At 37.5% G+C, this 14,385-nt stretch overlaps 1 protein-coding gene across 1 annotated transcript; it reads right to left on the reverse strand.

Moving 5' to 3' along the window:
- Positions 1-92: 92 nt before the first annotated feature.
- Positions 93-12,236, reverse strand: LOC125680088 (loricrin-like). The gene is made up of 10 exons (XM_056155150.1): positions 12,129-12,236; positions 11,561-12,035; positions 10,562-11,512; positions 8,403-8,573; positions 6,028-6,095; positions 5,733-5,943; positions 3,271-3,447; positions 2,911-3,089; positions 2,599-2,764; positions 93-784 (listed from the first exon to the last, which is right to left on the reverse strand). The coding sequence occupies exons 2-10, from the start codon at positions 12,021-12,023 to the stop codon at positions 780-782; spliced, it is 2,391 nt and encodes a 796-aa protein (XP_056011125.1). The 5' UTR covers positions 12,024-12,035; positions 12,129-12,236; the 3' UTR covers positions 93-779.
- Positions 12,237-14,385: the final 2,149 nt, after the last annotated feature.

Genomic DNA, 14,385 nt, shown 5'->3' on the forward strand with positions numbered 1-14,385 from the left:
GATTAGGCGTTCCATAGTTTAAGTGTTGTTTATTGACTTCCACAACCAGTACCACTACCACACAAGAGAAAAGTGATATTGATGGACTTTGGAGGATAATTATGTACAATAAATATTTTGAAATTTAAAACTTTTAAATTTACCTTAACTAATAAAAAATGTACTATATATTTTGGGACCACTCCGCGAATATTCAAAATTAATATTATATTTAGAATTTTGTATATCATCAACATTTTCAAACCATCTTAATCAATTGAGGACAGAATCATACATATAATATGAAATTATTAACTATTCATAGTCATGAAGACAATGATTGAGATGTGTACAAACTTGCAAAGGGTCTCGTCATTTAATGAAGTCGGTAGAGAGCTCGCTTCGAGATTGGAAGGTCGCGGGTTCGAGTCCAGACGGCGAGAGATCTGGGTAATTACTCTAAAAGGGTCAATCGACAGATCCTTCATCCCGAAATTTGCAATAGAATTAGGTCCCATGATATATCGAAAGGAATGAAAGATTTTTGAAGGTACATGAAAAAAACAACAACCCTCCAACAAAACAAATAAAAAACCAAATATAAAATAATAATAATAAAATAATAATAAAAATCAATGATACCCACCCCCAGCCAATTCTCATCTGTAACAATTGCATTTATGTATGTATACATACATATATATCACTATAAAAATATTTTATCGAAATAATTTACTTGGCTTCATTGGAACTACATATATATAAATGGTATTGAACGTTGTGCAGCGGCAGTGCAATTATCACCCTGAATAAAAGAAAAAGTGCAAGTGAGAGTTGTAACCCGGTATTGTCAGCTGATGGTAATGATGAAACGTCTCAAAATATCCACATACAAAGGACTATCCTTTTAAAGAAATAAATTTCAGTTTTGAAAATACATCACGGCCAGAACTGCGACGCTTCAGTAACCACGCCGGCATATTCTGTGCTTCATGAAAAGTATGTTTAACGTGAAGCCCTGCAGTTCATACCCTCATGTATTTTCAAAACTAAACTTTATTCCTCTTATTCTCCCAGAATTCCCAGCCGTTAAAATAGAGGTACCATATATTTATCTGTATTCACATTATGGTAACGCACTCATGAGGAAATGACTGTCTTTACAATTTGTAGAGATATCATAGGCAAAAACATTAGATTGTAATTATATAGTTTTTGGACCCTCAAAAACGAGTAAATTCAAATGAAATCTGTGTATTTTATTTTACGTTCAATTCTCTTTCGACAAAACAATGAATAATTTTCCTTTTAATATGACGCCAGAAAAGACACATTTTATCGTTGTTGTCATATTTAACAGAATGTGTCTCTTTAAAAAGGGAAAAGCAACCCTAACCACATTGTTACTTTTATGAATAAAGTATTACATGTACTTACTGATATCGTAAATGAGTCTTTAACAACAAAAATTCTTGTCTAACGATTAAATCAATATTTATATCATCATATAGCCGGTAAGAGAGCAGCCATTGAAGTTTAATTTATGACGTCACACCGTCGGTTCCGGTTTATTTCATCAGCAGCACTGTAAACATGACAAGTCATGAGCAGTGAAGTTTATAGAGCCGTATAAATTTGAGCTCGTTCTTTTGCATTAAGAAATTAAGAAAAGAAGACGTTCAGTCGAGTCGCAGACCAGACAGACGGAACACGTTTCTTCATACAAATGTCTCGAACCTCAACTTGTCATTACGCAAATGATCTGGATCCACAGTTTACATAGGACTTTTCTTTTCAGATGACTTGGTTCGGTCAGGAATTTCGGGAAAACCCCCACTTTTTTTCACATCTCCCCTTCGCATTAGTGCAATTAACTGCTTGACAGGAAGACATCAACCTATTCGTAAAATCTACCACATGCACATCTTTGATGATCTTAGAATCTCATCAAAACCGGAACAGACGGTGTGACGTCAAAATTATAGATCTTTGTGGTATTCAATACAAAAAGAGTTCCACATCATGGCAACCTCTATAGATAGCGGGAATTTCAATTTTTAACGTTTTCAAATTGGTCTTGAAGCTTATCTATGCCGTATATCAACAGAATAGTATGACAAATTCTTATCATATGATTAATCCTATCATTTACCCTTTCATTTTTTGGGGGGTTGTCTTCCCCTTTAAGAGTTTTGTTTTTAGATTTCAAACATTGAGCGACATTGTAAACAAAAACAGTGCGTAGTAACACAATGAATATTGTTCAAGCAGTACCTTTCTATTTGCAGAACTGACAATATCACGAGAATGTGCACTTTACATGAATATTTAAAATATCTGAGGAAAGCTTAACATTTCCAATATTATTTAAGGTTAACAACATAAAAATAAGATCCACGAGAAACTTGTACATGCAAACATCAATAAAAAGTAAACATAAAAATAGATAACTCTAGTAATTTCACGGGGCTAAATTCGATCCACACCATTAAGAGTTCTTTTCAATTCTTTTTTTCTTAAAAAAATTCCACTAGCATCCATTATTACACGCGTAATTTCTAACTAGTGAAATGATATACACAAATTTTTAGAGAAAAGGGAAAAATCTTTATAACTTGCCATTGTATAATTTGTTATTAAATGCCATAGACATTCCGGCTTTGTTTCCTCCTTGGCGGAATGGATTTCCTCCCGGGTTTCCTCCACCCACCCCGCCATAGTTACTGCCGGACTCGAAGAGCGCTCCACTGGAACCGGTACTATAACTACCCGGGTCTGACTTTATCTTAAAAATAAACCACAATCAAAATTTCTTACAGAGTTATAGAGGTCTTGAACTTTTAGAGTATCTTAGGAATGTAGTGAAAAGTTCGCTCTCATCAATATCATTATTATGCTGATGACGGCAAACTTCAACAGCAAGGTACGTACATTGGAATTGAAAGGATTGGATATGAGCTCGTTATAACTATCCACGTGTTTATCAAATGGAGTCTCGTATCCTGTAGCACTTCCGTCGCTGCTACCGCTACCGCTTACGTAGCTCGCCGCATTTCCGGCGTTGTACGAGGAGGAACCAAAGCTACTGGAATCGACATTATAGGTACCGCCTACAAATATAAGAATTTTTGATGACGCGCTGATACATAGATCAAATGAAGGGTTTCGGAATATTCTCCGATTTTCTGGTCAGTAAACCTGAACGTCCATGTTGTTTGTAAGTGTTAGCTGGTCTTTCTGAATAGGACATGCATTAACAGCTGCTCAATAGGAGGACTGTAAAGTCAGTACCTGAATATCCTACCGCCGCAAAATTATGTCCACCCAAAGAAGAAGCAGCATCCACTTGAAAGTTGGTGCCTTTGTACTGATTTTCCGAGTGCGCACTGAACGGGCTCTGGACCTCTTTAAACGGTTTGGTGTTGAATGGACCCGGTTCGTTGGTCTGTTTACCACCAGACAAGGAACCTTAGCAATGAAAATTTAAAATCAACCAAGAAATTGTACGACAGAGAAGGAAGGGAATAAACTCATGCATAGTAAATACTGAATGAAAAACTGAAAATTATGCTTGGAAAGTAATATACCGTAGAGTATATATATGTACATGTGTGTATTGCCACCCGACGTTGCATTAAACAACTCTTTAACCCCTCTCTTAGTTCTATTCTGATTTTGTCCCGTCGAGATTCGGGTTAGAATAGATCCTCAGTACCCCTTGCTTGTCGTAAGAGGCGACTAAATGGGGCGGTCCTTCGAATGAGATCGCAGAAACCGAGGTCCCGTGTCACACCAAGTGTGTCACGATAAAAATCTCTCCTTGCTCAAAGGCCGTAAGCGCCGAGCATAGGCCTAATTTTTGCAGCCCTTCACCGGCAATGGTGACGTCTCCATATGAGTGAAATGTTCTCGAGAGAGACGTTAAACAATATAAAATCAATCAATCTATTCTGATTCTAATGATTATTTATAGTTACTATTAGTAATATTATGTAGATCATATTCTTCGAACAGCGACATGTTGAACTCTACGCCACAAATTTGCATAGTTGGTTGCACATTATTAAACGTCCCTCTCGAGAATTTTTCACTCATATGGAGACGTAACCATTGCCGGTGAAGGGCTAGAAAATTTAGACCTTTGCTCGGTGCTTACGGCCTTTGAACAAGGAGTGATCTTTAATGTGTCACACCTGCTGTGACACATTCCTCAGTTTTTGCGGTCTCATCCGAAGGACCACCCAATTTAGTCGCCTCTAACGACAAGCACGGGCCACTGAGGACCTTTTCTAACCCGGATTCCCACAGGAACTACGTCTCAGAGTTTGGCCATCGTCCGTTATATCTTGACAGGTGACCTTGGATTTTAATTACGATCTACCGTAGACCATGACGTTGAGATCATCAGACGTAAAGTTTCTTTCTTATATAGTTCAAAACAAGACCAATGATAAAGTTGCAGACAAAGAGCCACACATAAAGAGGCATAGAGAATTGCCAAAACAAGATGTCTCAGATGTGCAATATTGTGGAGATGGAAACGAATGGATTGAGGATTCAAAGTACGATTGTATTCAAATTTGATGTTCTGGTGAGGGTAGTGCAATCCATGCATAACGATGTACCACAATATATGATTGATCACTGTTCATATCGATGTACCACAATATATGATTGATCACTGTTCATAACGATGTACCACAGTATATGATTGATCACTGTTCATATCGATGTACCACAGTATATGATTGATCACTGTTCGTTATCTTCGCCTTTCATTGCTGAAAAAGCTACAAAGTTTGACCTACATTGTATAGTATGGACTTTAACCCATTCTATGAATGCATACTTGCGACAGTCTACATAGTATATTGTCATTTAGTATAGTATAGTATAATATGCTTAGTAGTAGAGTATGAATACGATATAATATAGTGAAATACCAATGTAGTATAGTATTAGTATATTGATGGCCCCGATATCGAGAACAAATGTTTTTTCTTTCTTTTTTATCCACAATATAAATTTTGCCTCAAGAATTACTACATATGCAAGAGCTTGATCTGCGTATCATCAGTTTTTAAATCGAGACAATTAATGGTGCAGGGGTTTCAACAGTCTCGTTTAATGTCAGCAGTTCGCAAATTCTATGGTCTATCTAGTTTGCTAATACAACCTATTATTGGATCAAATGCTGTCTGACGTGTTTCATACCAATTGTTAGGTCGTTCTTGGCACACTGATTTTGACTACGGATAGCTCCGTTTACTTGATCAAGCTATAGGGCTCACGGCGGGTGTGGCCGGTCGACAGGGGATGCTTACTCCTCCTATACACCTGATCCCACCTCTGGTATATACCCAGGGATCGGTGTTTGCCCAACTCTCTTTTTTGTATTGTTTATCGGAGTTATGAGATTGACCACTGTTCGTTATATCCACCTTTCATTTGAACTATGCAAAATAGATTTTATACATGAACTGAAAGGTCAAGTTCCAAGTTTTGTGACTTTTAAGGTTGTTCGTCGTGGTCAAGGTCAAACGTGCCATACTGTATGCAACTATGCTTGGGCTGTAGTGTTTCATTATCACATCTTGCTAAACATGGTTTTAAGATTGAAATGATTGTGATACTGGAGAAAATACATCATTGGTAGCATGCTATTTCTATATTATATTAAAATGATGCGTGTTTCTCATCGTAGAAATTAGGCATTGTCCTTTTAGTAATGTAGAACTTTTTTTTTATCTTACCCGCTGAGCTATGTCCAGCTTGACCACTCATAAAGTTTACGCCAGAGCTTGAATAAGACCCAGAGGATGTAACACTGTTTGTTTTAGAATTACTGCTGTACTTCTGTCCATTAAACGGTTTCTCCAAGAGCTGAGAGTCGAAATTGTTCGGATTGTATAGCTGAGATAACATTTGTTCATATTTGGCGGTGTCAAATCGTGACGACTGTTTCTAGTGGTAAACAAAATGATCATTTGACAACATCATCAATATCACATTTCATCTGGAATTGTATGAAAATTGCGTCATACATACATCTACAAAGCCTGTACCAGTATTCGAATATACCGCCCCTTGAGAATTGTCTGTCTGGAAACGCCCACCTAAATATAAAACCTTCATTGATGTATATCAACACAATAAAACGCACTTTGAAACACTTATTGAGATATATTGTTTTTATTCACATAAATCGATAAAAGCTACCACAGGAAGAAGATAGACTCTCAAGCGAGATTGATTGATTGATTGTATCTTGTTTAACGCCCTCTCGAGAATTTTTCACTCATATAGTGGAGACGTCACCAATATCGGTAAAGGGCTTCAAATTTAAGCCTATCTACTCGACGCTTACGGCCATTGAGCATTGAGGGTTCTTCAGCGTGGCACACCTACTGTGACACGGGACATCCGTTTTTGTAGCTGCAATAATGTAGCCTATCCAATTTTTTTTTATTCTGACGTTTTCAGGATAGGGCTACAATTCCATTGGATCTCCGTAACGGTGCAAAATAATTTAATGAATAACCGATAATAAACTCTGTGTATTAGTCCCAAATGTTGTTTACACCAAAAGGAGTACCAACTTTGTGCTCGGGCATGTCTAATAAAGGTGTTTTTCATATAAATATAATGTACAGCATGCAAAATTCTTCGTGTGCTCCGCCATGCTTGTTATCGCGAGATCTCGTAGGTGGATCTAATGAAAAACCTAAACATTGACAATCAGCGCGAAAATGTAGTTACTCGAGCCACTTCGACAAAGAAAGGAAAATCATATTGTTGCAGAAAGAATTTACACTCTGCTGTTCGGTTTTTAACTCGATATTAAATTCAAACCTTTTCAATACCGACGAAATAGCTTTCGCCTCCATACTTGTCCATTGATGTAAATACTACCTTATATGGCATATGCAAATGACTTGACAATCGGAAGTTGAAACTTCAGTACATCAAACATGGCGCACAAATATGAATCGAGAAATTGGAATTTATCGAAATTGTTGAAAACGGTAGAATAGAGCCTCACAAATCTTAAGTTGTAGGTTGTAAATTTATATATTGACTAAGAAACATAGAATATCATTTTATTTACGTAAAGAAAGTCGGGAAATGTTTAGAATGAGCGCAAATGTTGCGGGAGTGAATCACTCCCGCATTTGCACCATTACAGAGATCCTAAGGAGTTGTAGCCCTCTCCCTAAAAAAAAAAAAAAAAAAAAAAATCAGAGAGGGCTACATTATTGCAGCTACCGTTTTTGAGGTGATCTTCGAGGACCCGTGACATTCACACCTGATGCCGAGCGTTTGGCGAAGAAATGTCACTACTTGTTTTAACGACTTAGGTTTGTCGCAGCCGGTATTCGAACCCTGACCTTCCACATGCGAACAATGTTATATTCTAGTTCAGTGGGTCAATAAACAAAACATATACTAAATACCGGTATAACTTGCCTGTACCGGTATAACTTGTCTGTACAAATACCGGTATCACTTGCCTGCACGAATTCCGATATCACTTGCCTGTACAAATACCGGTGTTACTTTCCTGTACTAATCCGGTATTACTTGCCTGTACCTGTATAACTTGCCTGTACAAATACCGGTATCACTTGCCTGCACAAATCCGGTATTACCTTCCTGTAAAAATACCGGTATAACTTGCCTGTACAAATACCGGTATTACTTGTTTGTACAAATATCGATATTATTTGCCTGTACAAATATACTTCCCTGTACAAATACCGGTATTATTTGCTTGTACAAATACCGGTATTATTTGCTTGTACAAATACCAGTATCACTTGCCTGCACATATTCCGGTATTACTTGCCTGTACAAATACCGGTATTAATTGCTTGTACAAATACCGGTATTATTTGCCTGTACCGATATAACTTGCCTGTACAAATACATGTACTACTTGCTTGCACAAATTCCGGTATTACTTGCCTGTACAAATACTGGTTGTACAAATTCCGGTATAACTTGCCTGTACCGATATAACTTGTCTGTAAAAATACCGGTATCACTTGTCTGCACGAATTCCGGTATCACTTGCCTGTACAAATACCAGTATAATTTGCCTGTACAAATGCCGGTGTCACTTGCCTGCACAAATTTCGGTATAACTTACCTCTACAAATACCGGTATTACTTGCTTGTACAAATACCGGTATTACTTACCTGTACGAATACCAGTATAACTTGTCTGTACAAATACCGGTATAACTTGTCTGTAAAAATACCGGTATATCTTGCCTGTACAAATATCCGAAAACTCGCCTATACAAATACCGGTATAACTTGCCTGTACAAATACCCGAAAAACTTGCCTATACAAATACCGGTATAACTTGCCTGTACAAATACCCGAAAAACTTGCCTATACAAATACCAGTATAACTTGCCTGTAAAGCCTCCTGGTCCAGAGGAATCGGTTCCAGCATAGAATGAGCCTCCTGTTAACCCCCCAGGGCCACCGTCAGAGTCAATGTTGTTAGCAAACGCTGACCCCGTGAGGCCTCCCGGTCCCGCAGAGGACTGTGATACGGAACTGGTATCCAGAGGGTTTCCGAGGGCTGGAATATGGGTTTGAAATAAAATGAATTCCGGGTAATTTTTTTTAATCCACTTGGCATAAATCTATTCGGTAATTCATCAACACAGTTCGGTCGTTTATTAATGATATGTAATTTATTGAAAAAGGCTAATTTATCAAAGTTAAGGATATTTGCAATTAGATTTGTAAATTAAAAAAACAGACAGTACAAGTAATGATTTGCTTAACCGAGTTAATATAAGATGAAAATCCCGTATTGTGTAGTCATATTAAGGGGTGGAACTACTATCGTTGTTTTTCAAGGCAGGGATCTATGGAGCGCCAAATTAACATAAACTCAAATAATTGAAGATATCTTCAATTATTTGAAGATATCATCAATTCATTTGATGCGCGCAACAATTGAATTAAAGATCTCTTCAAATAATTAATGATATCTTCAATTCTGAATTATTGCGCGCATTAATTGAATTGATGAGAGCATTAATTCTTCAGCTGATTTGATGAGCGCTTTAATTGAATTAATGATCTCTTCAAATGAATTAATGATATCAACAATTGAATTGATGCGCACTACAATTCAATTGAAGAGAACAATAATTGATATAATGCGCGCATTAAATCAATTGATGAGAGCAATAATTGAATTGATGCGCGCATTAATTCATTTGATGAGAGCAATAATTGATTTAATGCGTGCATTGATTCAATTATTGCTCTCTTCAATTGAATTAATGATATCTTTAATTCATTTGAAGAGAGCAATAATTCTTTTAGAGAGAGCAACTATATAATTAAAGATATCTTCAATTCAACATATCCACAATTGAATTAATGATATCTTTAATTGAATTGTTGCTCTCTTTAAAAGAATTGATGCGCGCATTAATTCCTTATACAAAAGCATTGTAAATGATTTAAAGATATCTTCAATTGAATTAAAGAGATCATCAAATTATTTATACCGAGCTCTAAATTAATTATTGCGAGCAATATTTCTACTAAATTGATGCTCTCATCAAATGAATTGAAGAGAGCAATAATTGAATTAATGCGCGCATCAAATCTATTATTGCTCTCATTAATTGAATTAATACGCGCATCAATTGAATTGAAGAGAGCAATAATTGAATTAATGCGCGCATTAAATCAATTATTGCTCTCATTAATTCAATTGATGCGCGCATTAACTCAATTGATGAGAGCAATAATTGAATTGAAGCGCGCATTAATTCATTTGATGAGAGCAATAATTGATTTAATGCGCGCATTAATTCAATTAAAGAGAGCAATAATTGAATTGATGATATCTTCAAATAATTGAAGATATCTTCAATTATTTGAGTTTATGTTGATTTGGCGCTCCATAGGGATCATGGAGGCCTAGTACTCTTATAATCTTAAAGAGAACATTTCTCGCTTTGTCAGCAAGAGACACCATTAAACTTCATAGTAATTCCAAGATATATGCACTCTTTAACGGTTTACCCAAGCATTAAAATTCATATTTATAAGATTTTCCATTTGAATTAATGACATTTTTATTTATTTATTAGTACTATATCTACTTATAGTTTCCAAGATACACAGTAGTCTGATAATATAGTAAGGTACTTTGCAGGCCTGATCTGCATTCTAATATAAGACCTAGATATGCATACATGTATTTTGGTTTGAAAATAAACAAGGTTACTATAGCATTTAGATAAGAGTATGTAAATAGTATGGGTCAATTAAAGGTCGTGTGAATATCGGTATGATTTGTATTGTATGAATAATATCTTTGATACCATTGTTTGTCGACATGGCTCCTCCCATACTTCCAAAATCAATACCTTGAAATTTTGAGACATCAAAAGGATTTTTCCCACCTGTAAGTGACCAGTATATATGTATAGAACTGTGCATTTTCATGTAATTATTCTGCCTCTACTGGGGTTCTAATGTATATTATGCATTTAATGTTTGTGAAAATTATTTTCTTAAAATATTATTGCTTGGTTTTACCTTGTCCAGCGTTAGCAATTTTAAACGGCGTTTCCTTGGATCCTGAGTTGGCAGCAACGCTAAACGGACTTGCCATTTTGCCTCCACTGGAACTGAAAGGACCAGATCCACCCCCATTTCCAGCTGTGTTGAAGGGTCCGGACCCCTTACTATTTCCTCCATTATTACCAGCAGTGCTAAATGAGCTGTGGTCAGAAAATCCCCCACCCCCATTTCCATTTGAATTGAAGGGACCGGAACTTCCAGAAGATCCTCCACTTCCAGCGTTTGAATTGAAGGGACCGGAACCTCCGGAAAACCCTCCACTTCCAGCGTTATTGCCTGAAAATCCCCCACCCCCATTTCCATTTGAATTGAAGGGACCGGAACCTCCGGAAAACCCCCCACTTCCAGCGTTATTGCCTGAAAATCCCCCGCCCCCATTTCCATTTGAATTGAAGGGACCGGAACTTCCAGAAAACCCTCCATTTCCAGCGTTTGAATTAAAGGGACCGGAACCTCCGGAAAACCCCCCACTTTCAGCGTTATTGCCTGAAAATCCCCCACCCCCATTTCCATTTGAATTGAAGGGACCGGAACCTCCGGAAAACCCTCCACTTCCAGCGTTTGAATTAAAGGGACCGGAACCTCCGGAAAACCCCCCACTTTCAGCGTTATTGCCTGAAAATCCCCCGCCCCCATTTCCATTTGAATTGAAGGGACCGGAACCTCCGGAAAACCCTCCACTTCCAGCGTTATTGCCTGAAAATCCCCCGCCCCCATTTCCATTTGAATTGAAGGGACCGGAACCTCCGGAAAACCCTCCACTTCCAGCGTTATTGCCTGAAAATCCCCCGCCCCCATTTCCATTTGAATTGAAGGGACCGGAACTTCCAGAAAAACCCCCACTTCCAGCGTTTTTACCTGAAAATCCCCCGCCCCCATTTCCATTTGAATTGAAGGGACCGGAACCTCCGGAAAAACCCCCACTTCCAGCGTTATTGCCTGAAAATCCCCCACCCCCATTTCCATTTGAATTGAAGGGACCGGAACCTCCGGAAAACACCCCACTTCCAGCGTTGTTGCCTGAAAATCCCCCGCCCCCATTTCCATTTGAATTAAAGGGACCGGAACCTCCAGAAAACCCTCCACTTCCAGCGTTATTGCCTGAAAATCCCCCGCCCCCATTTCCATTAGAACTAAACGGACCAGAGCCAAAACCGCCGTTTTTGCCACTGTTTCTTTCACCTCCGTTTGAATTTACCGAATTCCCGATAGAGCTGAATGGTCCTCCATTATTGCTTGGAAATCCGGCACCAGCTGCAGGAGCACTGCTGCCACCTATCTCAGAACCGCTGAACTGGTTGCCAAGGAAACCATTTTCATTTCTGTCTTCGTCCAGATAGAGTCTTCTGTTGATTTCAAGCCCATAGATCATATTGCATGTACTTAGGAATAGGTAAATGTAGGCCTGCCGGTTCATATTGGTAAGTAGCTAAAATACATAAATTCATGATCCTATGAATTATAGGCTAAGAATATCCATGTTCATTCTGCAATGGTAAAAAATGACGCTCCGAGTTCTTACCCAACGTTCAAAACACCTGAAATCAATCGGATGCCCTTGTGTTACATTTTCGTTCTGATGGTTGTGTTGTAGACACCTGCCTCTTATCGGGAGGTTCCTGCATTTATCGCTCCCTCAGGGTCACCACTGCGGAATGACAAAGGTCTCTTGGATAGATTTACCAACACGACATCGAACAATGGAAGATAACTATTACATCATTGAATATCTTTGCTTTAGTTCATGACATATACACGGATCATGGCTGATAAAAATAATTATATAAGGTGTACATAGCGTTTCTCGGTAGATTTTACCTATACACTGTATATGACTCTATGAACTCGGGAGAAGAGAAAACACCAATTTTTAATGGATGAATAAATTTTAGTCGTACTTGAGCCATCATTCTTAAATTCCACTTTCAGTGTATTGATTGTATATTGTTCAACGTCCCTCTCAATAATTTTTCACTCATATGGAGACGTGAAGGGATGCAAAATTTAGGCCCATGCTCGGCGCTTACGTCCTTTAAGCAGGGAGGGCTCTTTATCGTGCCACACCTGCTGTGACACGGGACCTCGATTTATGCGGTCTCATCCGAAGGACCGCCCCATTTACTCTCCTCTTACTACAAGCAAGGGTTACTGAGGACCTATTCTAACCCGGATCCCTGCGGGACAACTCTCAATGCAGACATCCTCAACTATCCTTTCAATTCACGGTAGACATCTGGACTTATGATAGTAAGCCCTGTTCATTAGTTTATAAAAAAGCAAATACCTGGTACATTAATGTAGTAGTTATTTAATTTAATTGATATTCAAAGCAGACATCCATGTTAGCAAACATATTAGGCAATTAAATATTTTTTTTAATTTCTCATGATTTCAATAAAATCTTCTAAGATTTTAACATAATTCTAAGGGACATCTGCTGACCCTGTGGACAGTAGTGGTATTAGCACTATTTCATTTCCCATGAAAAAAGAAAACCTCAGAGAAATACTCCGTAGGAAAAAATAAAGTATTTCATTCTATAATTGAACAACTCCGAACTTTCTAATGGCCTGACTAACTAGAAAAAATATACAGAACGTAATATTCACCTCCCTCTACCTGTCTTCGAGGTTAATGTAACATGCATTCCATTTTTCCAATATCGGGCCAAAAATAAATTGGAAACGATTGATTAAAATTTTTGGCCGTCCAATGAAATTTCGCATCACTTTCGAATATGTTTTGCACTATAAACGTAAACAAACATGGCTGATGAAGTATCGTATTGTAAACTTTAGTAGCCGGTTTCGATGTTTTGAATTATTCAATCATATAATACACAAAGCACGCGTCTCTAATAACTTCCGACTAAGTCTTATACTCTAATATAAACAAAGAGGCAACAAGACAACTCATGATCACCCTCAAGACAACCCGCCCCCTCTCAGGACAAGTCGCCCTCTCTCAGGACAAGTCCCCCCTTCTCTTAAGACAACTCGTCCCCTCTCAGGACAACTCGCCCTCTCTCAGGACAAATCGTCCCTTCTCTTGAGACAACTCGACCCCAATATCATATATAAATATATTATCACATTTTATTTGTATTTTGTGTGTGTGTATATAATTATACAAAAATTTACACTTTTAACCCTATAAAGATACGTCTTTTTATTTCATACTTTAACACGAATGGTAAACTCTAATAGAATCATACACATATTTAATTATTGCATTTCAGAAAAAATGATATTTTTCCTAATTCATTTGGCAAGGAAAATTATATTTACTGATCTTCAGGTAATTGAATAAATGTCACCGATACAGTATACATAAGTGTAAATGTGAAGCATAAATATTCCGATACATGTCATTATCTTTTAATGCGTTTCTCAACTAATTCCCGTTGAAAAATCATAAAATTCCCATTTTAGAAATTTTATAACGGCATTGTTTTACTGATTCTTTTTTCGCGGCGATTTCAAAGTGTAAAGTACTCTGGTGATGATCCCGAGTACCTTAACGTTTGAAGTAAATTTATAACAGCGTGGGGGGAAATCAAACAATTAGATTTAACGACAGACGCAGATTTTATTAATAATTATACTACGTCAGCTGTAGACCAAGCTAATACTCTTCCTACCAAACGCTAACTTGTTTCCTCTGAAATCATATATTTTACATGTACATAAAAGTGATGATGAATTTACTGAACCCAAACACTGGATTTTCCCTAAAATATTTCGTCTTGCATAAAAAGACACGAAGTTCGGTGTTTATGT

This window comes from Ostrea edulis, chromosome 2 (assembly GCF_947568905.1).
Source record: "Ostrea edulis chromosome 2, xbOstEdul1.1, whole genome shotgun sequence".
NCBI lineage: Eukaryota > Metazoa > Mollusca > Bivalvia > Ostreida > Ostreidae > Ostrea > Ostrea edulis.